Genomic DNA, 26,137 nt, shown 5'->3' with positions numbered 1-26,137 from the left:
AAAATAATGTGGATATTAAACAAGACAACGTCCAACATCCGTTACTTAGAAGAAGAATACCTAGATAGATAATATGCTACAAAATTACCTACAGGGGTCGATTGTCACTAATCAAAACACTATTTAGCAGAATAAACGCACCTGTTCTTCATAAACGATCTCCTTTTCGATGTCCTTGATGCAGTGGTGGAAGACAGCTTCATCCAGCCGGAACTCTAACCGCATGAGGTGAGGCGGCGCACGCGCAAGCAGCTCGCGCCAGCGACGTTGTAGTTCCTCAACTGTTTGTACCACACGGGGACGGTCTTCTTCGTTCACCAGCTATTGATGGAAAGAAATTTCTATGTGAGGCTTGGTTTAAGGTCGTAAGTTCTATTTAAATCGTAAACCCATTTTATTTTATGAGGTTATGAGATATCCCTCAACTAAATGCCGCATTAGTCGCCACTATGAAGGCGAGTGAGGAGAAAAGGGCTGCGGTCTTCTTCTGCCAGGTTCTAATTCTCCAGAAGGGAGCCGCTGAGCGGGATTGGCAGAAGGCCCATAATATGCTATGAAATTTCCTTCTGGAGTTTGTCATATGGATGCATAAACATGCGCAGTACTCACCTCGATAAGCTCGCGTCCAGACCGGACGAGTTCCGAAACGGCTCTCTCATCGGCTCCCTGGAAGAACCTCTTGTGGAAGTCCACAGCCTGTTTGGAATCGACCCTGTTGTCTGCGAGCAGGGTTTCTGCTCTTGTGGCCCACTCCTCTACCGATCGTTTCTTGGACTCGAAGTCTTCCCACGCTCGTACGAGCCGCTGCAGGTCAGCTTCTCGCCGCGTCGCTTCCGAGGAGACGTGCGCGAATCTGCACGTTGAAGCAAAGGTTTTAACCTTTAATTAGGTTATCCACCTACAACTTCGTCCTCTCCATGGTCACTTCATACAAACAACCTCGTTTTACACAGACACCACATACATTGAAGCTATCGTACACGCACATCTGTGGTTGTGACATCTGACGCCACACGATTCAAGTCTAAACTATGTTCGACGGGGTGTGAGGTAAACCTAGCTCAGACGCTGGTGGGGAGTGGAGAGTTACCGTTCTTTACGTAGTATTCCTTATTCTATGCCATGGTATAAGAAAACCAGGTATGCTCAAAAGTGACAACTAACATTTCAAGGTTAGCCCAGCTGACGTCATCCCGCCCTGCGTTACCATTTCGTAAAAAAAAATACCCACGACCAATGTTTTTATATTTAAGTATGAACTTTTAGTAAAAGATGTGACAAGTAATAGCTAGTACTTAAATACATTAGTCAGTAACTCAAATAATTTTCAATAATAAAATTTACGTCCTTGGAATGTTTTAGATACCAATTTAATGGTAACACAGTGGTAACACTTACGTCATCAAAGGGCTAGCAATGGCGGCTTGTTATTGGATTGAGCATACCTGGTTTTCTTATACTTAACTTAGTACTTAAAATAAAGTTATAAATATACCTCTCATTCAAGTCGCGCATGTGTCTCACTTGCTCGCTGACGTCAGCACTACGGTCGGTATCAGCTGCCTTCACGATATTCTGGAAGACCTTGTTCTTACTCTCCAACATGGAACGGTAGTAAGTGGTGCGAGAGAAGAACGTACGATGCACTTCATAGCGTTCCTCTAACACCTCACTGCGGATAGAAATATTGCGATCAGGTGGATGAAAAAAGACAACAGGGGGGTTAAAATGGCCACATCAAAGCAATTCATCTAAGAAAGAAATATTGCAATTTGATATTTGCGGTATATAAAAGACAGTGCGCAATGCAAACAAATGTCAAATAGCAATATTGCTCTCTTAGATGAATTGCTTCGATGTGGCCATTTTAATCCCCCTGGAAGCAATTCATCTAAACGGCAATATTGGAATTTGATATTTGCGCATATAAAAGGAAGTGCGTCATATCAAGAATTGTCAAATGCCACTATTGCATTTTTTAGATGAATTAACTACTAGAGGACGGCCTCTGTGGTCCAGTAGTTGAGCGATGTGCTCACGATCAAGAGGTCCTGGGTTCGAATCCCGGTGGGGACATATACAGAAATCACTTTGTGATATAGCTATTTCGTTTATAAAATTCTTATGAGAATTCTAAAGACTCACCGTCTAGTCTCATATCTAGTCTGCAGCGTCTCTTCAGCTTTATCCAGCCACTGTCCGATCTCCTTCTGTCCACTCTCCAGCGACTCGTGTTGGACCAACAGTTGTCTATACTGATGTAACTTGACAGGAACAGTCGCACGCACGCGCACTAGCGCTTCTTTTTGTTGCTTCAATTTGATCATATTGGCCTCCACTTCGTCGCGGGGCAGCTCGGCTATTGCGTTCTGGAAAGTTCTGGAACGACGAAGAAAGAACGTAAGATTATTATTTCCTGGCCTTCCTGTGGTGTTTTTATAAACAACATTTTTGCCAAACAAGTACTGGACAAATGAAGAGCGCCGATGGCTATAATTATGAAATAGTTGGAGAACATTTAAAGGATTTGAAGGTAAGGGAATTAAGAATAAGAGTTCATTTAGTTCGTCACGCCGGGAATGAAATCCACCGCTGTCGGACAATAAGTAGCGAACTAACTATATTTAAACAGGTTAAGTAATTCGCATAGGTTGTAATACACTTGACACACACTAGATCACGCCTATTTATTTCCCAGTGGGGTAGGCTGTAGAGTACACCTTTTGTATACTGCCATGATTTGGCTCGCCAAACCACCATCACTCTGTACAGGCAGACTGTCCTGCATTGACTGACTGTTTGTCTTGCTCTGTATTTTGATGACATATGCGCCCGAGACAAGGATAGCAATATCAATACACTACATAGGCAACCACATACATTTATTTCACTTTCATTAAAAATTATAATTATATTAGAAATAATAAAATGAAAACTTCAACGAACCTGCTAATAGCCTTGAACAGTTCCTCATGGTGTTCAATCTCAGAGTTGAGCTGCAGTAGTCGATCAATGTAAGCCTGGATATCATGAGTGTTGGCTCTGGGTTGGTGTGCCAGCAGATTGTCAGCCAAGGTGAGCCATTGATCAAGTGCTTGGACGCCCTGGGAGAGCTCGCGACGATGGCGCAGCGCGTCACCACCACGGACGTAGCTGGGGGAATAAGGTGGTGTTTAGGTATTTTTATAACAGCCAAAACGAAGCAATTGCTTATATATAGTAGTAGCAATAGGAGCGTTCAGCTGTTCATCTTTTCAGGTCGTTAAAACCAACAAAGGGATTATATCCATCTTAAGGATAACGCCCACTGAAATGTTTCAATTTAACAATATCAAAATTTACCTTATCAGTTCTGTGAGAGTGACTATAATTCCATGCAAACAGTTATTATTGACAGCACGATGCGTTTTCAACTTTAGGACCTATTTCAAGAGTGGCAGTAAGTTATCATCTAGTAACTTGTCACTACTGATCCCCGAATTACGGTAATAACTGGAGCTAATTGTGTCTCAATAATAACCCTGGCACCTGAGTCGCTGAGGTTGGTAATCCATCACACAGCCCATACAGAATAAAATATATTTAGATAATATATCTGATAACTAAGTGACATACTAGATAGAGAAATATAAGGAACAGAAACCAAGAAATAACAAAACTTACCGCTCAGCTTCCTCCCAAACGCGTTCCCAGCGTTCAGTAATCTCCACATACTTCCTCTTGACCTCAGAGCTGATGTCCTCCGAGCAGGTAGCGGCGAGGAAGCCGGCTGCGTCACCCAGCAGCTGGTGCCGCTCCTTCCACACCGTCAGGTCTTGGAAGAACTCCAGACGTTCATCTTCAGACACGCGCAACATATGTTGTGCCTTGTCCAACCAAGTACTAAAGTCATCAGCTAAAGTGTTCCATCTCTCCCAGTGAGCTATTACCTCCTCCAGAACACTTCTGGCACAACGCACATCGGACGCCACTCGGCGCCACGTTTCCGACACCTCACGCAAAAACGCGTCGATCTCTCTCGCTTCCGTCCTATCCACTTCACACACTCTCTTATACTCCTCAGCTACTTGCTTAATATCAACATACGCTCTATCAAACTCCTGGAAAATCTTGTTCTTCGTAACAAAATTGTCGTAATCATCTAATAAGGCACGGACGTGGTCCACGCGACCGTATTTACTGGTCCACGTGGCTAGCTTAGCTTTAGTCAATTCTGTGAATGCTACTATACAACATTTGTGCTCCAAATACTTTAACCTCGCCTTCCTCTGAGGGGCTCTTCGACTCACGGTCTCGAGTCGGCCTTTCATATCTTGTAACCTCTCCGCCGGTATTCTCGAAGCGTCGGCCGATCGTAATGCCGCTTCGAATCTGTCTACGACTTCAGGAAGACCAGCGAAGAACGAACTGTGTTCTTCTAACTTCTCGCTGATGATAGCTGCCGTTCTTTCGTCTAAACTGGTCGGGATTTCGTCGAAGTAGAGCAAGTATTCGGCTCTGGCGAGCCATTCGCCTACGTTTCTGAAGTCACCGGGGAGTTCGGAGTCTAGGAGCCAAAGCCACCTTCTGTGGAGTCGTTCGAGTTCGACCCAGAGGGAAACTAGTTCTCGCCAGGATTTGGGTGCGATGGCGACGAGGCTCTGTGTGTACATGAGTTTTTCGAGTTTGTTGTATGTCGGCTCGCGCGCGAGGCGGTCGCGCTCGGCGCGCACGTAATCGTCGTAGTTGCGCGAGAGTGTGCGCGAGTCGTATTGCCTCTGGACTGTGGTGACGCGCTCCGTCAGCCACATTCGAAGCGATTCGTACTCCTCCTGTACTGCCGCTACAGCGTCTGGGCCTGTTGTCTGCAATACACACAAAATATTATTAATAAAGTTTGTGTTGTAGGCCAATTTTCGAAGCATTATTTTATAAGTAAGTATGAATAATTTGCCACGGTTATGAAACCTTAAATTATATTTGGAATATAAAATTAGTAAGTACCTATAAAATATACTTTAGAATAATTATTTCGCATGATTTTTCACGTATTTACTCGTGGCGTTCTTAAACACTCGAAACAAATGATTAACTTTAACGATGTTCTTTCTATCTTGAAGTCAAATTTTTATAACAAATTCCTGCTAAGTTTTACTTCCTTTGACATTCAAAAAGAGGTCTTTAAAAACACGTAATTCCAAATTTTATCCCTGATGCCGGGCAGCAGCGGTATCAGTACTGGTTGGAGGCCGAGGAAATGAATTCTGGTAGGGTTCTAGCTAGAGCTAGAACATCACCGATTGAGAAATTGATCGGTGTATTGCGGAATGGAAGACGATTAGGGCAACCACCGTTCTACACGCCCTATCTATGGAATAATGAAAATGGAGGTGATTACTCCACCGACAAGAGCGCAGCTCTTAAATAAAGAGAGAGAGAGAGAGAAAGAGAGAATTCCAAATTTTAATCAGAATTTCTTACCTTGGGTTCGGGATATTTGTGCAGGAACTGTGCTACGTAAGTCATGATGGACCTCTCGTCTGGTTTATCTACATCCACATCCTCGGCGTCCAGTAGTCTAGCTATGCCAAGTTCTGACTCGGCAACGTCGAAGGCGTGTTCGAGACGTTGCCTGTTGGTCTTCCTCTTCATTTCAGCCAAGTTGATCAGGTTGGCCTTGATTGCGTCAATAATGGCGAGGAACGCGATGCCGTCGCGCCAGGATGGGCCGAAGTCACTGACTTGGATGTTTGAGTCCCTGAAGTAAGAAATTAATTGTAGAGTTTTTTTGCCAATTTCCAACAAAGAAAAGGTTCTCAATTCGACGCATTAGATGTGTGTGTGTTTGTTATTATTTTTTGGTCTAGGTAAGGAACTCAGAACTGAGAAAAATTGAAGAAGGTATATTTTATTAAGTTTTTTGATTTTGATTTTGTGACCGTCATGAGATATTGCAGACTGATCAAATGATCACCGTGGAGATAGGTAGTCACTGTGATCCTCTGGTACATCGAAATGCTTCTCAATCGAACAGCGCCGATTTGAACCCCGTTACTGGACTTGCACCAATGAGTTTGTAACTAACACAGTTGGGTCGATCATTATCTAGATGGCGGCGACACTGCTCACCACCTACAACTTTGGACTCAGAACATCAGTGATGACAACTTAGTTCTTCGTGCAATGGTTGTACCTTTGACTACGCTAATTAGGAGATTGTCGTAAGCTTTACAATGGTTTTATAAGGCAACAGAAAGTAAGTAAGGATAGTACTCACTTAGGCAGAGCATTGGCGACCCACTGCAGCAGGGTCTTCTTAGCGCCCTGCTTCCACCGCTCCTCGGCGCGCTGCGTGGGAGTCGCCGCTCCAGACTCGTACGACATCGCAGACGCACACCGCGACCCGCCCAGATACTCCAGCGCACGGCTGTTCTCTTCGATCTATTGGGGAAATTATGTTGAAAACGTTGTTGTCACAATTTTTATTTTTTTAATTAATAAATGATTTTGCTCATGACACCATTATGCCTCTATTTAGTTTTAAAAATTAATACTTTTGAATTTTACTATTGTTTTTGTTAAATTAATTTATTTGCTCATGTCAGTTAGCTGTACTCTACTCGTTTGAAACACGGGCTCAGCCTAATACAGACACCAGTTAACCTACTTTATACTTTATTTCTAATGCTAAATGTTTTATTAAGTTATGTACTTTTTACAAAATAAATTAATTGTACTTATTCATATTATTATGTTCTTTCTACATCTCGGGCCTATGGAGTCCCGGACTTTTGAAAGGCGTGCGTGGGGCCGAAGCCAACACATAGAGCCCCTTAAAACATTTAAATCTAAAGGTGATGGTACACCAACCGGCGATATTATTATTATTGTATCATTCATTTGCCTTCTAAGTCTGTTTCATTTTTGTCATTAAAACAAAAAACATTGTAGGCCTTACTAGTTGAAATCAACCTTTTTTTTTAAATACAGTATTTGGGATCGAATCAAAACAGTCAATTCGATAGTACAGTGATGGTGAAGGTGTTTGAACTAATTGTGTTTCTACATCCAATATCGTCAACCAATAGCAGTGTTATAAATCTACTTCATATAAAGAGGATAGAACATAAGAAGGAACACAAGTCAAAAGAAGACGGCCAAAGAAAGGGATGGAGCATATATTATTACTTATATAAATTATCTTTTTAAAAAAACACAACTTGGAACAGCTCAGCTTTGTAAATACGTTCAATTTACAGTCAACAACGAATATCGTATAGTACTCTATAAACCTAAAGCAAAATGCATTGTAATCTCTTTGGATTCGTCTAGAATCTAGAATAAGTACTCGATGATTTTTTTCCTTGTTTTCTACTGTTTGTTGCTGACAGTAAACGATGATTTAGCACAAGCTATCAGGAGGATTAAAATGGCTGCATTGTAGCTATTAATCTAAAAAATACAATTGCTATTTGACATTTACGGAATGTTTCAAATAGGAATATTACATAACATAAACAGCCTATATACGTCCCACTGCTGGGCACAGGCCTCCCCTCAATCAACCGGAGGGGGTATGGAGCATACTCCACCACGCTGCTCCAATGCGGGTTGGTGGAGGTGTTTTTTATGGCTAATAGCCGGGACCAACGGCTTAACGTGCCCTCCGAAGCACGGAATCATCTTACTTTTTCGGACAATCAGGTGATTCCAGCCTGAAAAGTCCTTACCAAACAAAAGACAGTCTCACAAAGTGATTTCGACAATGTCCCCATCGGGAATCGAACCCGGACCTCCAGATCGTGAGCCTAACGCTCTAACCACTAGACCACGGAGGCTGTATAGGAATATTGCTTGTTTTAAAATGAATTGCTTCAAAGTGGCCTTTTTAGAATCCCGCATATCCTATACTTGATTTGATAATGTAAAAATAGGTACTTATTATATTATAAGCCATGGCGTACCCACCTTATGTCCCCTTTCCTGTGGGTCCAATACTTTGAGTGAAGCTTGCGCAAACAAAATCAGTTCAAGCCAATTAAATTGAGAATAAACAAACTTTACAAAATATATAATAAACATCTTAAGAAATATTGTAACGTATACTTAGTACTTTATGGGATATAATTATGATAAGAAAGTGTACCCTCAATCAAATTGTTTGATCAGTGCAGCTTTTATATGATATAGCAATCAAATCGTTAATTACATTTTAATCGCGGACATCAAGATTCTTCCGATTTGTACGTAAAGTCAGAATTTTCAGCTGCGTATGTTTCGGAACAATCTACATCAGCTTTGTGGCTTTGACGGCCTCCGTGGTTCAATGGTTGAGCGTTAAGCTCACGATTCGGAAGTCCCGGGTTCGAATCCCGGTACATATCACAAAAATCACTTTGTGATCCCCATTTGGTTAGGACATTACAGGATGATCACCTGATTGTCCGAAAAGTAAGATGATCCGTGCTTCGGAAGGCATGTTAAACTGTTGGTCTCGGTTACTACAGACTTACTGATGTAAGTAAGTAGTCGTTACATGAGCCATGTCAGGGGCCTTTAGCGGCTTAATAATAACCTTGACCAGGGTTGATGAAGTTGGTAATTACCCTCACAACCCACACGGTAGAAGAAGAATTGTGGCTTTTTACCGTTAAGTCAAGAAGACTTTTCCTTAAAAAAGTCGACTATATCTATTATACCTAATAGTAAAAGCATAAAACATTCAGCAGAAATAGGATTAGAGTATTATAAATAGAAAAAATACTAAGTAACAGAAAGAAACACATTTTTTTTCTGCTATTGGCTGTTTACTTAGTCAAAAATTTTGAAAATCGAATTCCGGGAATTTGCCTACTTAAGTAGTCTTTGAATAATGATAATTTATGAAATAATATTGATAATTTAGAAGAACTTTCAACGCATTTTCAGTTACCAATGCAATACCTATTATACAGGTTGTTAGTGACATCGTAACGAAAACTGAGGGATGATTCAGACCATGATTTTGAGTTGATATCAAGTATGGAACTTAAAATTGACATGAATTTTCTGACAGGAAAGTCCACTTAATATCAACTCAGAATCATGATCTGAACACCTTTTGTTTTAAATTAGTAAAGAATATCACTAACATTGACAGCTACTTCACTAATACACATAAGTACTCATATGGCTACCTGTACGTATTTTTACGGGGTGTAAGTGACATCGTAACGAATACTGAGAGGAATTACTCAGCTTATGATTATGAGTTAGTATCAAGTAGAATCACCATCAGCCGTACGACGTCCACTGCTGGGCATAGGCCTCCCCCAAGGATCTCCATGACGAACGGTCCTGCGCTGCCCGCATCCAGCGGCTTCCTGCGACCTTCACCAGATCGTCGGTCCACCTTGTAGCGAGCCTACCCACTGAGCGTCGTCCGACACGTGGTCGCCATTCCAGAACCTTTCCGCCCCATCGGCCATCGGTTCTCCTCGCTATGTGTCCTGCCCACTGCCACTTCAGCTTTGCAATTCTCCGAGCTATGTCGGTGAAGTAGAATAATCCATCGCAAATATATAGCAAAAACAAAAGGAAATTCCACTTGATATCAATTCAGAATCATGGTCTGGGTCATCTCTTAAAGTTTTCGTTACGATGTCACTAACAACCTGTATAGTACTAAAATTCTCGAATATCTAGGTTAATATACAAATACACGTCCAATAGGGTAATTGACAGTTTTTTTTATTGCCTCAATCAGTTAAAGTAAGTAGTAGGCACTACTAAGATATGACGTCACAAGTTACTATTGCCATTTTGATTCTGTAACCGTTACATTTTTCAAAGAATTTTATTATGTTTTCCCATTTGACTATCAGTTTACTTATGTATATTTTAAAACGATAGTGGAATCGCGACAATTTCGATAACTTTCAACTACCCTATTAAATACAGTGCGCATCTAAATATTATTCAACGTGGTAACTAAAGTGAATCACTCGTGTGGTTTTGTGTAAAGGAACACAAATGCAACATTATATTTATATAACACATAAAAGAACTTCTATTCTTTTAAACATGTCTTGTATTTTCTCGTACTTATTAGAGATTATAAGTACATTAAGGGCATTTTATCCATCCTCAATTCTTTTAACACGTTCCCTTTGTAAGTTAAAATTAGATATCAATCCCTAGACGTGGATTCGCAATGCGGATTATAAAAGCAGTATATTCTGATTTACTCATATTTTGATTTGATTTTTATTTATTTATTTTGATTTTTATTCTGATTTCTTTTTATTTTTATTTTGATTTGACCTTGTAGCCTTATTGTGAAAACCACGTAAGCGGCTTTTTGAAAAATGCTATTCTAAAGTGATTTTCTTCAACAAAACCTCGATTTTATTCAGTTAGCTTAACACATAAACAGCCTATATACGTCCCACTGCTGGGCACAGGCCTCTCCTCAATCAACCGGAGGGCGTATGGAGTATACTTCACCACGCTGCTCAAATGCGGGTTGGTGGAGGTGTTTTTTTTACGGCTAATAGCCGGGACCAACGGCTTAATGTGCCCTCCAAAGCACGGAACCATCTTACTTTTTCGGACAATCAGGTGATTCAAGCCTGAAAAGTCCTTACCAAATAAAGGACAGTCTCACAAAGTGATTTCGACAATGTCCCCATCGGGAATCAAACCCGGACCTCCAGATCGTGAGCCTAATGCTCTGACCACTAGACCACGGAGGCAGTTAGCTTTATTCCGGGTAAAAGTTGACACCAATTTTTTCCTGGATTGAAACTGGCGTGGCATTTGCGAGGTTTTGGTAACAAAAATCACACCCGAATGTTTGCACCGAAGAGATTTTCGCTATAAGGCGACGATAAGAAAATTTTCAGTGTCCAAGAACTCTCTCCAAAAGCAGAACCAAGCCATCCTACCTGGAAGTACAGGATAATCGTCCAGATGAGGCCGAGCACGACGGCTGGTCGTCCGTCCACCAGGTCAGCGGCGTTGATGTTCACCAGCTTGATCCTCTTGCCGGCGAGGTAGCGTAGTGCCGTGTTCGCGTTCGAGAGGAAATGAGGCCGTCTGAGAACCCTTCCGCGTTCCATTGGCTGAGGAGGACGAAAACAAATGTATTTTTTTTATCATAATCACTTAGGATTTAATGATTGAACTTCGGGCATTTACAGTAACAAATATCCGAAGGTCAATCATGAAATAACATTTAAAAAAGGATATGTCGACGTAAGATCGACCCTATTTAGTAGGCAATAGATCCCTACTTGCTATGTATCGAGTCATACACTTGCATCATACTCGTCACATACCACGTAATACACGCGAACCAATCGCAGTCACACACGATGCACTCTCCACACATTTAACTCACCGCACTCAACGGACATCCATCTCAAATTGTAGCAAATACGTAGCAAATTAAAACCACAATTCTAAATCAAGAAGACTATTTAATACTTCCCTTGTTCGTACTGAAAAGGATATGTTTCCTTTTTCCTCGTATGTTTAATTTTTTATTATAAATTGTTTTGATACGGCTTACCACCTATCACGTTGGTCTAACAGAAAGCTAGGTGAGATGTGGGTACTTAATTCATCTTGCGATGTATGTATCTGTATATAGTCGTGAGTGTCATCATCATCATTAATTTAAACGCCACGCTCTTGTCGATGTCGTATTCTCCACTCTTGTCTATTAAAGGCCAATTCCTTTACTTTCTTATTAGACACTACTTTCACCTTCTCTTTAATCCGTTCCATGTAAGCTCTTCTTGATCTTCCCCTTCGTCTATATCCTTCTATCTTCCCTTCCTTTGATGTAAGTGATTTTGTTATGGATAAAAAAAAAACAAAATAAACTCACTAGCTTCTCCCCTGACAGCACTTCCAACAGCGCCAGCAGCTTGGTGCCATCTCGCAGGTCGTATATCAGGTCATCGATGCGCATGGGCGGTATACGCTGCAACAGAAACACATTTATTGCTATCTATGTTATTTCCGGATTCTCGGCTGTCAGTTTTGTCTAAAAAGATCACATTGCATTGCATCAATTCATCTAAAACAATATTGCAATTTGATATTTTTCTGATATGCCTATTTATGTAAGTACGCAATATTAAGAAGTGTAAAATAGCAAAATTGCTTCAATCCTGAAATTACCGAAGCAAATTTTAAAAAAGGACACGTTCCAAAAGTCAGGACAGGAGGTTCCGTTGGGTCTTTATTGTAACTATTTTATTTATTTTGGTGCAATAAAATATAAGTATTTGTATTTTTGTTCTTAAAGGGCAAAATTAGTAAGTAACAAGGCAATACGGAAATGAATAATATGAATATGATGGTCTTATAGTGGGTACCTTTAAGAACTAAAAACCCTCAGCATGTCATGGAAGCAAGCTACTGGGCAGCAAAAGATCGCGAGGAGTGGAAATATGAGCCCAGCACCAATACAAGCTTAGAACCCTCACGTCACTATACAGGGTGTTAGTGACATCGTAACGAAAAATTTGAGGGATAGGTAATTCAGACCATGATTCTGAGTTGATATCAAGAGGAATTTTCCGTCGCAAAAGGATGGAACGGAAAATAATTTAAAAATACACTAAAAAGTTCATGAATTTTCCGACTGGAAATTCCACTTGATATCCACTTAGAATCATGGTCAGAATCATCCCCCTGAGTTTTCGTTCCGATGTCACTAACACCCTGTATATGTAGATAAAACAATTTTTTTTTTTTACCTTTGATAGGTGTGAATTGATCCAATTGACAAACGTCTTTTTCTGTACTCGTTCTTGTTCATCTGCAACAAAATATAACATTTCGTTAGTTCTAAAATATACCATGAGCCGTAACATTACCCTTAAATATATGTGTTAATCCAGAATAAATCCTTTGGTTGCTATTGAAAGAAAGAAAGATAAAAAGAAAAATATTTATTCGGCATAACACAAATTAACATTATTTGCTTGGAGGTAACTAAATTCTACCTATCTATCTACCCACTGCTGGGTATAGGCCTCCTCTATTTCACGCCATACTTCCTCTCATCTTTCCTTTCATCTTTCTTTGAAGAAGAATAACAAAAAATAAATACAACAATTCCGATACGGTTTAGACATTTGTAATACAGAATAAACTGCAGGTGATGCGTCATTACCTACGAACTGCATCCAAATCCATTGTGACGCCGTGACCTAACACGATTTGAATTGAATGAATCACTTTCTTCATTGTCTGCCAACACTATTGCCAAGTTCAGTGCACTGCTCATGTCTATAAGTGTTTGTTTGTCTGTGGTACCATTGGGACCATCTGCCAAATACATACTATCGGAAATACATACACACGCCATCTAACAGACAAATAAGCTGGGTTTATTTCCAGTTTATGAGTTCATAGACTTAAATTTATGCCAGCTTGAGATGGTGTAATGCATGGTATAACCATAGAATAAGGAATAATATAACAAAACCAGCGAGGTTAGCACCGTAAACGCGTGACTCTTTCTCGCTTCGACATACGTCACCCGTCACTCTCTCACAGTACTGCACAGAAAGAGACAGACGATCTCTGTCGCGGCGAGAAAGAGTTGCGTGCTTACGGTGCTAGGCCCGCAGGTATGCTCAAAAGTGACAGCTAACATTTCTAGGTTAGCCGCGCTGTCGTCATCTCACCATCCGTCGCCATTTTGTAAAAAAAAAATTACCCGCGACTAATATTTTTAATTTTTTTTGCAGGGCAATTTTGAACTTGTAGTAAAGTAGTAGTAGTTTTATATACTTATGTGACAGTACGTTAGTCAGTAATTCGCTTAATTTTCAATAATAAAATTTGCGTCCATAAAATGTTGGAGATACCAATTTAATGGTAACACTCATGTAACAGTTTCGTCATCAAACGGCTAGCAATGGCGACTTTTCATAGGATTGAGCATACCTGGTTTTATTATACCATGGTGTATTGAAGGATTTGGGATTTTGGAGGTAATATTCTATTTCATTTAAGGGTACTGGTAACACCACGAGGGGTAATGTAAGGTGTTACACAATTAACGTTAGTGTCAACACTGTAGTAACATATAGGTACACACGTTATGTTAAACCGTTGGTCCCGGTTACTAAGTATCTGGGGCCTTTGGCGGCTCAATTATAACCCTGACACCACGGTTGATGAGGCTGGTATTCCACCTCACGAACCCACACGGAAGAAGTAACATATACATCAATGATTTGTGTAGTCAGTACCGGGAAACCCTTTCCTTTACGCCGGATGACAAAATGGTAGGTACATTTTAAAATTAGATGTATATTGGAACCAGCATAATTATTTCCGTCCCTAGTCGAAAACATCACCAATAACGAAATGACAGTTTAAAACAGGGAACGTTATCCAAATCGACAAAGCAACTAAAACCTGAACATGCCCCTAACACACATTTATCACGAACGCAATATCGTTTACAAGTAAATCCCCGCTTTAAAGGTATGTAATGTACAACAAAAGTATCCCGGTTATCCCTGAAATATAAGCGAGGGTTGAAGGCAGAGACGTACCCAGGTGATCCGGGGCCTAAAAACACTACATTGATCTCAAAATCAATATTAGTATTTGGTTAGGTAACACAATTCCTTCCAATATATGACTTTCCATGCAAAACTGACAAAATAACATACATACATAAATTCACGCCCGTAATCCCTAATGGGGTGGGCAGAGCCACAAGTAATCAAAGACAACTTGCAGCCACTGTTGATACTAAATCCTAAGACGGATATGATAAACCTTATGGTGATAAAGGATCAGCCTATCGCCCATAACATTAGTCCGTCATTTAGAGGACACAATCCCTCTGTCGGATTAAAATAAGAAGTTCATTTATTATGTTTTTATCAAGACTATTTGCAATGCGGGTCATTAGGATACGATTACGATTGATAAATGTGGAGGAAGCAAGACAAGTATGGAACTCTATAGTCTCTGCTTACCCCGGTGGGAAATAGGCTAGAGTTTATGTATGTATGTATTATTAGGAGAATTTGGCGATACACTAAAATAATCCTAAAACATAGACACACATAAACCGTTCGATGACATGGGACATTTTTAGACACCCTGAAGTAAGAAATTGAAACACGTTGCGATCGCAGCTTCGAATCACAGCATAGGCCTAAACCAATAAGTATTTATCACATGCTCAACGCCGAAAGAAAACATCGTGCTGAAACCAACATTCCCAGATTTTATTGGGCTAGTTTTCCCTTCGTGTTCGAAAGCCACACTGGCATTCGCTTTTGTAAAAAACCGGACCTGTCAAATCTTCAGGTTAAGTAAGCGGACCCTTTAAAAAACGGGATACTCGTAATGCTGAGATCATGATGAACTAAGAAATTGAAAATTTGTTACTTCATATGAGGGGCCCCCGAGGCGCCGTCAACCCTAGACTACGTTACTGGTGGGGGCTCCCGGAGCCACGAGCTGTCAATTTGGAGTCACGCAGCCGTCAGGCGCTCTCCAACGACACGCACATGGCACGAGCTGACACAACACCACCCTGTTTTGGAAGATACCACTGTGAATAGATAATTGTGGATAACGCCTTATAGCAAAATCCCATCAAGTGTGGTTTTAAAATCAGCGTGACTGAGAAAAATTCACAGACCATCTCCTCAGTACTGAAGCTGGTCTTTAGCGGAATTTTTCAAGCCATTCATAATCAGGATCCGCTTACCTAACCTGAAGATTTGACAGTCCTGTTTTTTAGAGAAGCGATTTCCTGTCTGACCTTCCAACCCGCGAAGAGAAAACCAGCCCAATACAGGTTAGGTCACATACCTCCGAAAATGCATTTCTCATTATAATCATGATCAGCTTATATAGTATTAGTAGTAGTGAGTATATACTCACTGCTGGGCATAGCCCCTAAATCAACCACAGGGGGTATGGAGCATACGCTGCTCCACTGCGGGTTGGTGCAGGTATTTTTACGGCTAATAGCCGACAAAAATAACACATCCTTTTCTGTAAATTCCCTACTTATAGCTCTTGGACTGAGAACTGCTTGATTGCTTTAAAACGTTATGAACGAAGGCAGCTTGCGTGCGCGTGCAAAGTTAGCGTATGGGAAACCATCACTTGGTAAAGTGCTTAAGTGTTGGAAAGACGTAAAGTTGGTACTATAACGTCTATCAGAGGTTATTCCAAGAATTTTATGACTAGCCGCTCCAGTTTTCATATACTCGAATGCGAAATTAACAACTATTGCTTCAATTTCCACGAAGGCTTATGCGAACACACCGCGATTTAATGGATTAAATCGCGGTCACCCTGGAGGATGTTTTGAAGAAAGTTCAGATCGAGAGTGCCTATGCTAAACCGGTGGCCATGCACGAAGCCTTTGATGAGAGTGGAAGAAGCGAAAGTGGTGGTCAGCCACTGATGGCTAATACCAGTCAGTGGTGGTGGCTAATACCCACTTGTCACCTTATTCACCGTGTTTGATGCAAATAAAGTTTCTATTCTATTCTATTCAGAATCGTATTAAGTGTAATACTGCGGTCTCTTCCCACCTTTTTTTTTGACGTGACTTATTGTAGATTTGCCGCAGATGGCATTAACTACTTGGCCGGACAAATGGGGAGCGCTGAAGGCTCTCACCCGGTACAACGTTTAAGACAACAGGCCTGAGGGTGCCCAGTTGGGCGCGAACCTCGGCTCAGGGCGTCGTCTGAGAGGAAAAATGTTTGAAAGAATTAATCAACCCTAGTGGGTCGATAGCGATAAGCGCTGATTGAGGGAAATCGTCGACCACGCCGGCGGGGTCGGTACCGGGGTTCTCTTCCTACCATAACGGGAAATATGCGTGATCTTATGTATGTGTATGTATTGCGTTCCCCTGCCGCTATTCATTATAATTACCAAAACAGTGTGCTAACATGCCCTCACTGTGCGCGGGAGTTCACTGTTTTTTTTTTTTTTTTGACGTGACTTATTGTATGTAGATTTGCCGCAGATGGCATTAACTACTTGGCCGGACAAATGGGGACCGCTGAAGGCTCTCACCCGGTAAGGAGTTCACTGTAAAGAATAGGATACATAAGCCATCTTCGGGCGCATCAGCGTCGTGCCAACTGGGAGTCGAAATGGTCGCCATGGCCGAAATCGGTCGGAGATCATCATCATCATTAATTTAGAAACACCGATGAAGAAAATATACTTACAATAACTCATTTTATTTTACATTTTTTCTTGTCAAGGAAAGACTAGTGTATTATTAAACACAACGACCAGTTCAGTACAAGTAGTGATTATATTTCAATAAAATAACATTTTACAATCGTCTCAATGCGCAGTAAGAATGAGATCTGTCAAAGTATGTTAGCTAGTTCTGTGACGTTTATGAGTATAGTAATGAGTATAGTATCAGTCGATATTAGGTCGATCGATTCTTTTCTGTCTAACAGTATGAAGATACTCAGCATAAAAGAAATACGTCGTCTCTGGAAGAAATACTACATAACAAACACCATAATATAAGTACGCCCGTTCAATACCCACACAAGCTTTCATCAATCAAAAATCTCCATTGTGCCAAAACTTTGCGACGTTATTAATCTTATATAAGAAACTTGACCAACATTTGTCTCAATTCGTTTTATATCGGTCAACCCATTAGCATCACCATACCAAATACAAAGATGATAATACACAAACTGATGTACAACTAAGTACATTACTGGATCTCCCTGTAGCATTGTCCCAATTTCACAGGGTCCGTTTACCTAACCTGAATATTTAACAGGACCGATATTTTACAGAACCCGCCCTATACAGTTTAGGGCACATACCTCCAGAAAATGCATTTCTAAAGAAAGAAAGAAAGAAAGAAAGAAAGAAAGAAAGAAAGAAAGAAAGAAAGAAAGAAAGAAAGAAAGAAAGAAAGAAAGAAAGAAAGAAAGAAAGAAAGAAAGAAAGAAAGAAAGAAAGAAAGAAAGAAAGAAAGAAACATTTATTATTTAGGACACCACAGACACGGATTACATATTTCTCGGGAATGTAGGTTCCTTCACGATGTTTTCCTTAACCGATGAGCACGTGAAAATAATTTATGATTCAAACATGAATTCGAAAACAAATTCGACTTAAATTGGCTTAGCCCTGTGCTGGGATTCGAACCTACGACCTCAAAGTGAAAGGCAAGCGTTCTACGAGCTGGGCTACCGCGGCTTGGAATAGCGCAAACCATAAATTAAAACGACATTATTCATAGTCAGTCCCCGCACGATGTTTACAGCCGTAACCACCCTTCAATTAAAAGAGAGTTACTTTGAAACAGGGCTATAAGGCCGATTGTAAAAGATCAATAAAAATACTAATAAAGTAAACGGGACTGTAAAACTGATAGGAAACAGTAAAACAAAAGTAATTGTCTAGTAGAAGACGAACATGATCCTCTTGAAAAAAGTTCTAAACATAATTTGCAGAAGCTTTTTTGCAGTTATAAATTAAAATATTTGTTAGGTAACTACTACTGAACCCATAATACCAATATTAAGTAATAATTTATAGTCTTTACTTAAAATGTTTAAAATTTCTGATGACGGTAGTGTAGTGACTTTGGTAGAATATACTGTATAAATAGGAACAAAGAATACGCTTTGAAATAAACAAAATGCCACAGCATTATAATTTAATAGGCTTAAACACATAGCTGTTGTATAATTTAGAGTCATAACCCCAAATTTGCAGTCATTTAATTGACCCACTTACAGAGTGCAAGTAATTCAATTATGTTCAAGAACGTCTGGTAATTCAATCAGCCTCAAAATTTTTGCACTAAACTCTAAACTCAAAGTGTGCTAAAGAAATGAAAAATTATTATACGATGGAAATACAATACAAAAAAATATACAATCATTTAAAGATCTACGTGCCGGGGACCGGGAGTCCGGATTTTTATTTGGCCTGAAAAGTCCTTCATTCAAAATTACACTAGGAAAATCACAAGTCTTATTCTATCGTGTGGGTTGTGAGGTAGATTACCAACCTCATCAACCCTAGTGTCAGGGTTAATGAACCGCCAAAGGCTCATGTATCGTCTACTTACTTACATCAGTTAGTAATAACCGGGACCAACGCCGAACCACGGATCATCTTTATCAGGTGATCAGAATATCCTTACCAAACTAGGGATCACAAAGTAATTTTGTATGTATGTATATAATGTCCCCGCCGGGATTCGAACCCGAAACCTAAGGATCGTGAGTCCAACTCTCAACCACTGGACGACAACGCTCAACCGTAAGTTAATACATTTATTCGGAAAGCACACATAAAGGCATTTATCGTTACCAAAAATAACGAGATCAAAACGAAGCTATTATCACACCCAGAAGTTGCAAAACTCGTAATTGGCAATGAACGAGTTTACTGGTTACGTCATCATGGCGCGAGGCGCCGTGAAGTCAATGCCAGGCCATTGTGACGGCTCCACCGGAAATTGTCTCATGATCATCATACTTTACACCTGTAAGCACCTGCTTTTAGATCCACAATAATCATAAAGATACGGAACTTATTTGAAGGGATGGCTTTTTTACAAATGGTTTAGAGTCTGGTATTCGGATTTTATAGCAAACGTACGTGACCACATTATTATATTTTGTTATTAGTGTTGTAAAAAATATAATACAAACCTATCTGAAACTTTTTTGTGTGCTAAGTTAAAGTGCTCTCCTCTTTCCTACTTTTGCTGTGCCCTCCAGAGTCCATAATGATTCTTATTTTATAATGTCTCCTGTAGTTATATTATGGAATGGCAATAAAGTTATTGAGCATTTAAATGACCTATTTTTTTAGTAGATCTCAATAACAAGATGTGACACAACTTCAAATAAATCCCAAAGGGTCTTTTAAAATGAACCGAACCTGGATTTTAAGAAACATTGTTTAAATTCTCGTTTTGGCATATACTATAATGTCACCTCTACCAAACAGGTTTGTTTTAGTGCACGATGCATTCTATCGTGTATTGACTCAGAAACCAAAAATATTTTGCAACAAAATAGGGCTTATTTCATCCGGTAAGAAAACATTTAATGTTTGTTTAAACAACGTGTTTTTGTTTGTGACTAATCTGTTATGATCAGGGGGGTTAAAATGGCCACATCGAAGCAATTCATCTAAGAAAGCAATGTTGCTATTTGACATTTGTTTGCTTTGCTCACTAAGTTTTATTGCGCAAATGTCAAATTGCAATATTACTATCTTAGATGAATTGCTTCGATGTGGCCATTTTAACCCCCCAGATGTTTTATTGTAATGTTTGTGTTTTCCCAAAAAACGTTTCATAAACTTTTGTCTTACAAATTATTATTTAACTTATAGCTGTGTACAATTGCTTGTTTGTGAAGCCATTTCCCTCGGAGATTCTATACTGTGAGTAAGGTCTTTCCCGAAATATTATCGTTCTATTGCTTTGACAAGGTGACTTCGTAACACAATATTAGTTACATTAGCTTGTGTCCACAATTTGGAACTGGGTCACAGTATGTTTACTTCTTTACTAATGACGATGATGTTTATATATTTGTTGAAACTGTTCGTTACGATGGGAATCTACGGTTTTATAAACGTTAGTGTCCAGTACTTGAACAAATAGATGAAAACATAACCTAACATAGCATCACGCTTGTATCCTCTAAGGGGTAGGTAGAGGTGTGTAATACACCCTCTCCTCGCCAGCAACTGTCTGTGATCCTAACATGAGTTCAAACATTTCGAACTCACAAAGTTGAATTCAGAAGATGTGTATTTATTAAATGAATACAATTTAATGTATTTCTTGACTACAAGACTCATTTTAAATGGAACTAAATAGGTACATAGAAAATTTCTGACTCGACCGGGATTTAAACCCGCAGCTCTTGCTCTTGTATCTTGTTGGTTCAAGACCCGAGTCAGATTTTCTCTAGTCTTCTTTAGTCTAATTTTCTCTTTGTTAGTTTCCCTAAGCATAGCTAAGTGCTATAAAAACAAAAATCCTTTGACTGACAACATGATGCGACAATCAACAATAGTACTAAAAATATTAGAGACAAAACTTTTTCAGATATGATCAATAAGCATTAACTAGCGAAGGAGGAAAACTAGACATTATTTGTTATAGAATAGAAGCGTGTGAACGTTAAGTGTGACACACCGAAACCGAGACGAATTGATGCCAAGGTCACGAGAGTAAACAACAGACCGACTAACACTGATTTGTATTTAGTTTTGTTTGACATTGATTCCACAGCATATGTGAAACATTTTCTTTCACTCTCTACACGCTGCGAATTAAAGATTAATTCGCGGCTTAATAAAATAAAAATCAGTTTACATTTGCTCGAATTGTTTAAAAATAGTACAAGAGTGATTCAAACCATTTCCGGTACGCATACAAAAGGGGTTAAAACGACCTTGGAAAATGGTTTTTCAACTCTAACGGTTGCAATAGTTAAGAATCCAGGATATCCGGTAGCAAATATAAACAGAACGAGCTAATTTTCCTGAGAAGTTTCTGAGTGCTCGATATAATAATAGCCAACCCATAATATTTTGCTTTGCATGATATATTGCTCCAGATTTCTTATCTGAGATGCATCAAAACTTCTCTTTTCTAAGAATTTTCAAGGTTAATTATCTCATAAACGTAATAACAGAGAATAATCTAAAAATTCTCAAGTAAACAACCAAGCCGACCGCAAGATGATCTAATACTTTAACCTTGGGGCGTGGAATAGCATCCATTGCTTCTATAGTCACTATCGACTTGCATTTATTTGCATCAATGGTTTTAATAACCTCATCAATCAAATGGACACTGCGTGGGAAGGGACGTTTAAAACGGGAGTGAAATTAATTGAAAGCTTTCGTTGAAACGAAAATCGATATTAAAATAAGAGTCACGATAAGTCACATGACTTTGTTGGCTTGCAACGGATTATGTACGTAGGTATTGTATAATAACCGAGACGGTCATTTTATGCCCTCCAGATGATAAAGCATGTACGAAATGCTACTCAACCGTATTTATTACTAACCACAGCGAGAATCGTTTACATTTACGATCGTTTCAGATTGGTAAATGTTATTAGTCCATTAAATGCTACATTGATTATATCCTCAACATTCACACTGTATAGGTAGATGTCACCACTGTAACATTAGTCCTACCCTACCACAACAGCAATCTTCTATCAATCATCCTGTCAAAAATTGTCATCTAATTCAATAAAGACTTGTAGATTGGCCACTTCCTCTAGCTTTGGATCTTTCAATTGGAGTACAATAGCTTTTGCTTCACCTGTAAATGTATTGGTTTAGTTTTTATCGAGTCAACCTTGGATTGCATTCTGTTGTGGCCCTTGACGGTCGTTGACGTTGCTGACGTCATTGCCAGACAGAATAGAGGCGGAACTAATAGGTAATAGACCAACTGGTTTGGAATAGGCAAAATTTGTTGTATAAACTTATCTGCAATTGAGACTATCACAAATAGGTAACAATATTTCAATGACTTTGAACTTGTTTATAAAGTTTTACAACTCAAAATATGAATGATGCACTTCTCCATGACATAATAGCTAAACCCGAACTACTGCTTATTCTTGCAAAAATAAAGGACCCTTTAAAATCGAAAGGCTTTAAAAGTATATGGGCATTTCTACGGAAGGGTCTATTTTTTCTCAATTCGGTGCCGAAATTGAAATTAGGCTTTTATGAATATTTTAATAACAAATATTGAACTTTATTCCATCTTGAATCTAATGATGCAATTGGGACCAGGTTTGGTGAAGTGGTTTATGAGAAAAGTTAATCACCGAATTGGGCAACCATCGAATTGAGAAAATGAAACACCGAATTGAGAAGCGGCTCAGCGAATTGAGAAAATGAATCACGGAATTGAGAAATAAGCCAGCGAATTTAGAAATGCTGTCAGTTATTATAGAAATAATGCAATGAATGACCAATAATGATGTGGTATGGGCATCTGATGAAGAGGAATGGAAGTCATATTAGATGGTATGTGGTGAGTATGAACTTCGAATGGAGACGACCGAAAAAGGTGTGGATTGGATTGCGTGAGGATATGTGTATGAAAGATGTATTAAGATGACGAAAGACAAACAAATGAATATCGTAAAAAATAGGAAACTTTTCCCCACGAAGGGAAGAAAATGATATATTTCATGTCTTGCCTAGGCTTGACCATGTGAGATTACACCTTTCTCACTTCCCTTTGACATGCGTATCAACGCTGGTGGAGGAAATACCCAAGCTAGGTCGAAGTCCCATGTTTTGCTGAATGCATCTTTGAAAATAGCACCTTCGTCCCTCACATCTCAGGCCACACAAATCGGAACTACTTTCGAATGAGAAGTTGCGAAAAGGTCTATCTGAAGAATTCCCCGCTTTTTGAATAGAAAGTTCGTCACTCGATCCGACAGATGCCAGTCCGCTAGAGATTTCTGCCGCGAGAGGCTGACGGCAATCTCGTTGAAAACACCTAGAATGTATTAAGCAAAAATTTCTATTCTGTTCCTTTGAGCAAGTTCCAGAAGTTTTGCTACTAGGTCTGTTAAGAGACTGGATCTTGTTCCCCCTGATTCCTTATACAGGACACAACCGTTTTGTTGTCGGACTGAACTCGTCGTTCTCGTAGTTGGGGTAACGTCATCGGAAATGCTCGGTATACTGCATACAGCTCTTTGCGATTTATATGCCACAAGGTTTGGCTCTTCTCCCAAACTCCGCTGATTAGAGACTCGTTGACATGAGCACCCCATCCGTTGTCTGAAGCATCTGTTATGATGAATACTGTGCCCTGATATGTGCAAAATTGTTCGTCCTTTGTGAAGGTGTTCCAACCACCAAGAACATTCCTGTAGAGCTTTTGTCGGTATTAGAAATTTCCGTATTTTCTGGTGTTGAGGAAGACAAATGGCTGCACGTTGAAGACGTCTGATATGTAATCTTCCTAGAGGGACCGTGAAAGATGCAAAGCCCAATTTCCCTACAAGACTTTTTCCTGTGACCCAATTCCAAGTTCCTGATTTCAATACTTCCATAAGGATACTTGTTAAGTTGTCTATTCTGCTGTCCGGTATAAAGGTTCTGTTTTTCTCTGCGTCCCACATTATCCCCAAGTAGTCTAGACAATGGGTTGGTGGGTTCAGAGATTTATTTCTGTTTATTTTCCATCCAAGCTTTTCTAGATAATTTACCACATATAAGGTGTCTTCCTCTAACTGGTCTTTCTGTTGATTGGCTAAGAGGAAATTGTCGAGGTAAACTATCACTCTTATCCCCTTATACTGGTACCCTTGCAAATGTGAGCGGTGCAGTCGATAGGCCGAAAGGTAGGCAAGTAAACTGAAGTTTTCTGTGTTGATGTACTATTGTCAAGAATTTTCTGTGACCTGTCTTTATAACTTTATATCTATTTTAATGTAGCATGGTATTCATCTTGTGGCAAGATAGCATTTCTTCTCTGCTCAATAGCTTCTACCTTGCGACCGCATACATATTGTAGGACATCATTCGATATATTTTTGAAACCTGAGTTTGATCCCAAAAATGTATCCGTAAGATCCTATTTCAGAGTAGGATGTTTGGTTCAAAGTTCCTTCATAGTATTGCCAAGCGTTTCTCGTTGCAATAACAAGCCGTGTAAAGTCGTCCCGAAACCGGTTTCCTGCTTTATCAAAAAATCAGCCGTGGCGTTTGACGAGTTAAACTTCTTTAAGCAGTGGTTTTAACTCAAAAGACGTGAAAGACGAATAACGTATCTGCTTTTATGCTAGTTCACCCAACCTCAACCACTTGATTCCCTCAAGGATCTTGTTCCTTAGTCATGGAAGCGAAATCAAAATCTTCTACATCTTCTTCAGGTAATAGATCCGGAGCTTTTCAGGTGAATGATTTCGTTGTATCCTCCTCAAGACATCCTTCGTGCGAACGACATTCATCGTCTGAAGTATTATCGAGCCTCTTTAAGATGTTGGAAAGCATGTCCTTCATCTCACTAAAGTTCTGTTCTAATTTATCGACCCTGGACAATTTCTTTGACTTCGATGATGAGGACCGAACTGTAGATAGATCGTCTGTATCTTCACTATCTGCTAGCTCCTTAGACGCATCCTTACGGCTTAAAAGCAGTGGTTTTAATTCAGCGAGTGAAGCCACTATCAGCTCATTTAGAACAGCTGATCCTCTGAACCTTGAACTGATTTAAGGTGTGCCAATTATGAGACCTACACAAAAGGGACATCCCAGTATTTTAATTTTCATATCCCGGTAGGTCTTCTCCGGGAGGGATGTACATTCTGGGCAATATGCTCTTGCAAGCTCGACTGTCGGGAGAGCGAATCTAATTGTGTTCAGAACAAGCAGGTCCAAGTTTGGGCCTAAGAGGTGTTGTCTCGTGTGAGGAATGACTTTCCACTGGAGCCATCCCTCCGGAAAATACGTTCTGGCCAACTGCTTTATTCGCTTTAAATTTTGATTGAATTATTACATCTAATACTAATAACGTTCTCAGAATAATAATAAAATAACCCTCTCCCTAACCTACTCCTTCGGGGTAACAGGCGTGATGCAATTTGTTATGTAAACATTATCAAATCTCAATTCGGTGCAAGTAATTCTCAATTCGGTGCCCCATTTTCTAGGGAATTGAGACCCATCGAATTGAGAAAATATCACATTTCATCAATTATCTAGTAAAGTTATCAATTAAATCAATTAATACAAAACATACAGTCAAATATCACCTAAATACTTAATTAATTTAGCACATATATTACTAAATAATTCATAAACAAAATTAATATCTTCCACCGATTTTAGAATTGACCCTACCCCAAAAAAAACGAACGATTTCGACCCTTCTAAAAACTCTCCTCTATGCAGCAGTCCGCCCATCCACACATCTCGGGCACTCGGGCGCACCTGGCTCTCCACGGGAACCGGGTAGTGATGATAGTACTGCGCGTAGTTAGTGATGTAAGTTGACAAAACTTAATTTCACCGAATTGAGACACATGCTGGCTTCAAAATTAAAATATGTTATTGTACTAAAACTAAAAGGTTCACAATAAACACAATT

At 39.7% G+C, this 26,137-nt stretch overlaps 1 protein-coding gene across 7 annotated transcripts in view; it reads right to left on the bottom strand.

The window, feature by feature from the left end:
* LOC126368355 (muscle-specific protein 300 kDa) overlaps positions 1-26,137 on the bottom strand; it is a 200,724-nt gene that overhangs the window by 119,663 nt on the left and 54,924 nt on the right. For all 7 annotated transcript variants that reach the window (XM_050012271.1, XM_050012270.1, XM_050012269.1 and 4 more), the window contains 11 exons: positions 12,729-12,790; positions 11,852-11,947; positions 10,905-11,081; positions 6,257-6,420; positions 5,461-5,737; positions 3,664-4,844; positions 2,947-3,153; positions 2,146-2,379; positions 1,496-1,672; positions 610-853; positions 142-321 (listed from right to left, as the gene is read on the bottom strand). In XM_050012271.1, the coding sequence (XP_049868228.1) occupies positions 142-321; positions 610-853; positions 1,496-1,672; positions 2,146-2,379; positions 2,947-3,153; positions 3,664-4,844; positions 5,461-5,737; positions 6,257-6,420; positions 10,905-11,081; positions 11,852-11,947; positions 12,729-12,790 (2,999 nt within the window). The remainder of the gene's footprint in view (positions 1-141; positions 322-609; positions 854-1,495; positions 1,673-2,145; positions 2,380-2,946; positions 3,154-3,663; positions 4,845-5,460; positions 5,738-6,256; positions 6,421-10,904; positions 11,082-11,851; positions 11,948-12,728; positions 12,791-26,137) is intronic.

The sequence above is a fragment of the Pectinophora gossypiella genome, chromosome 7 (genome assembly GCF_024362695.1).
Source record: "Pectinophora gossypiella chromosome 7, ilPecGoss1.1, whole genome shotgun sequence".
Classification (NCBI taxonomy): Eukaryota; Metazoa; Arthropoda; class Insecta; order Lepidoptera; family Gelechiidae; genus Pectinophora; species Pectinophora gossypiella.
The sequence above is the reverse complement of the archived record's forward strand: the minus strand, read 5'-3'. Positions and strand labels throughout refer to the sequence as shown.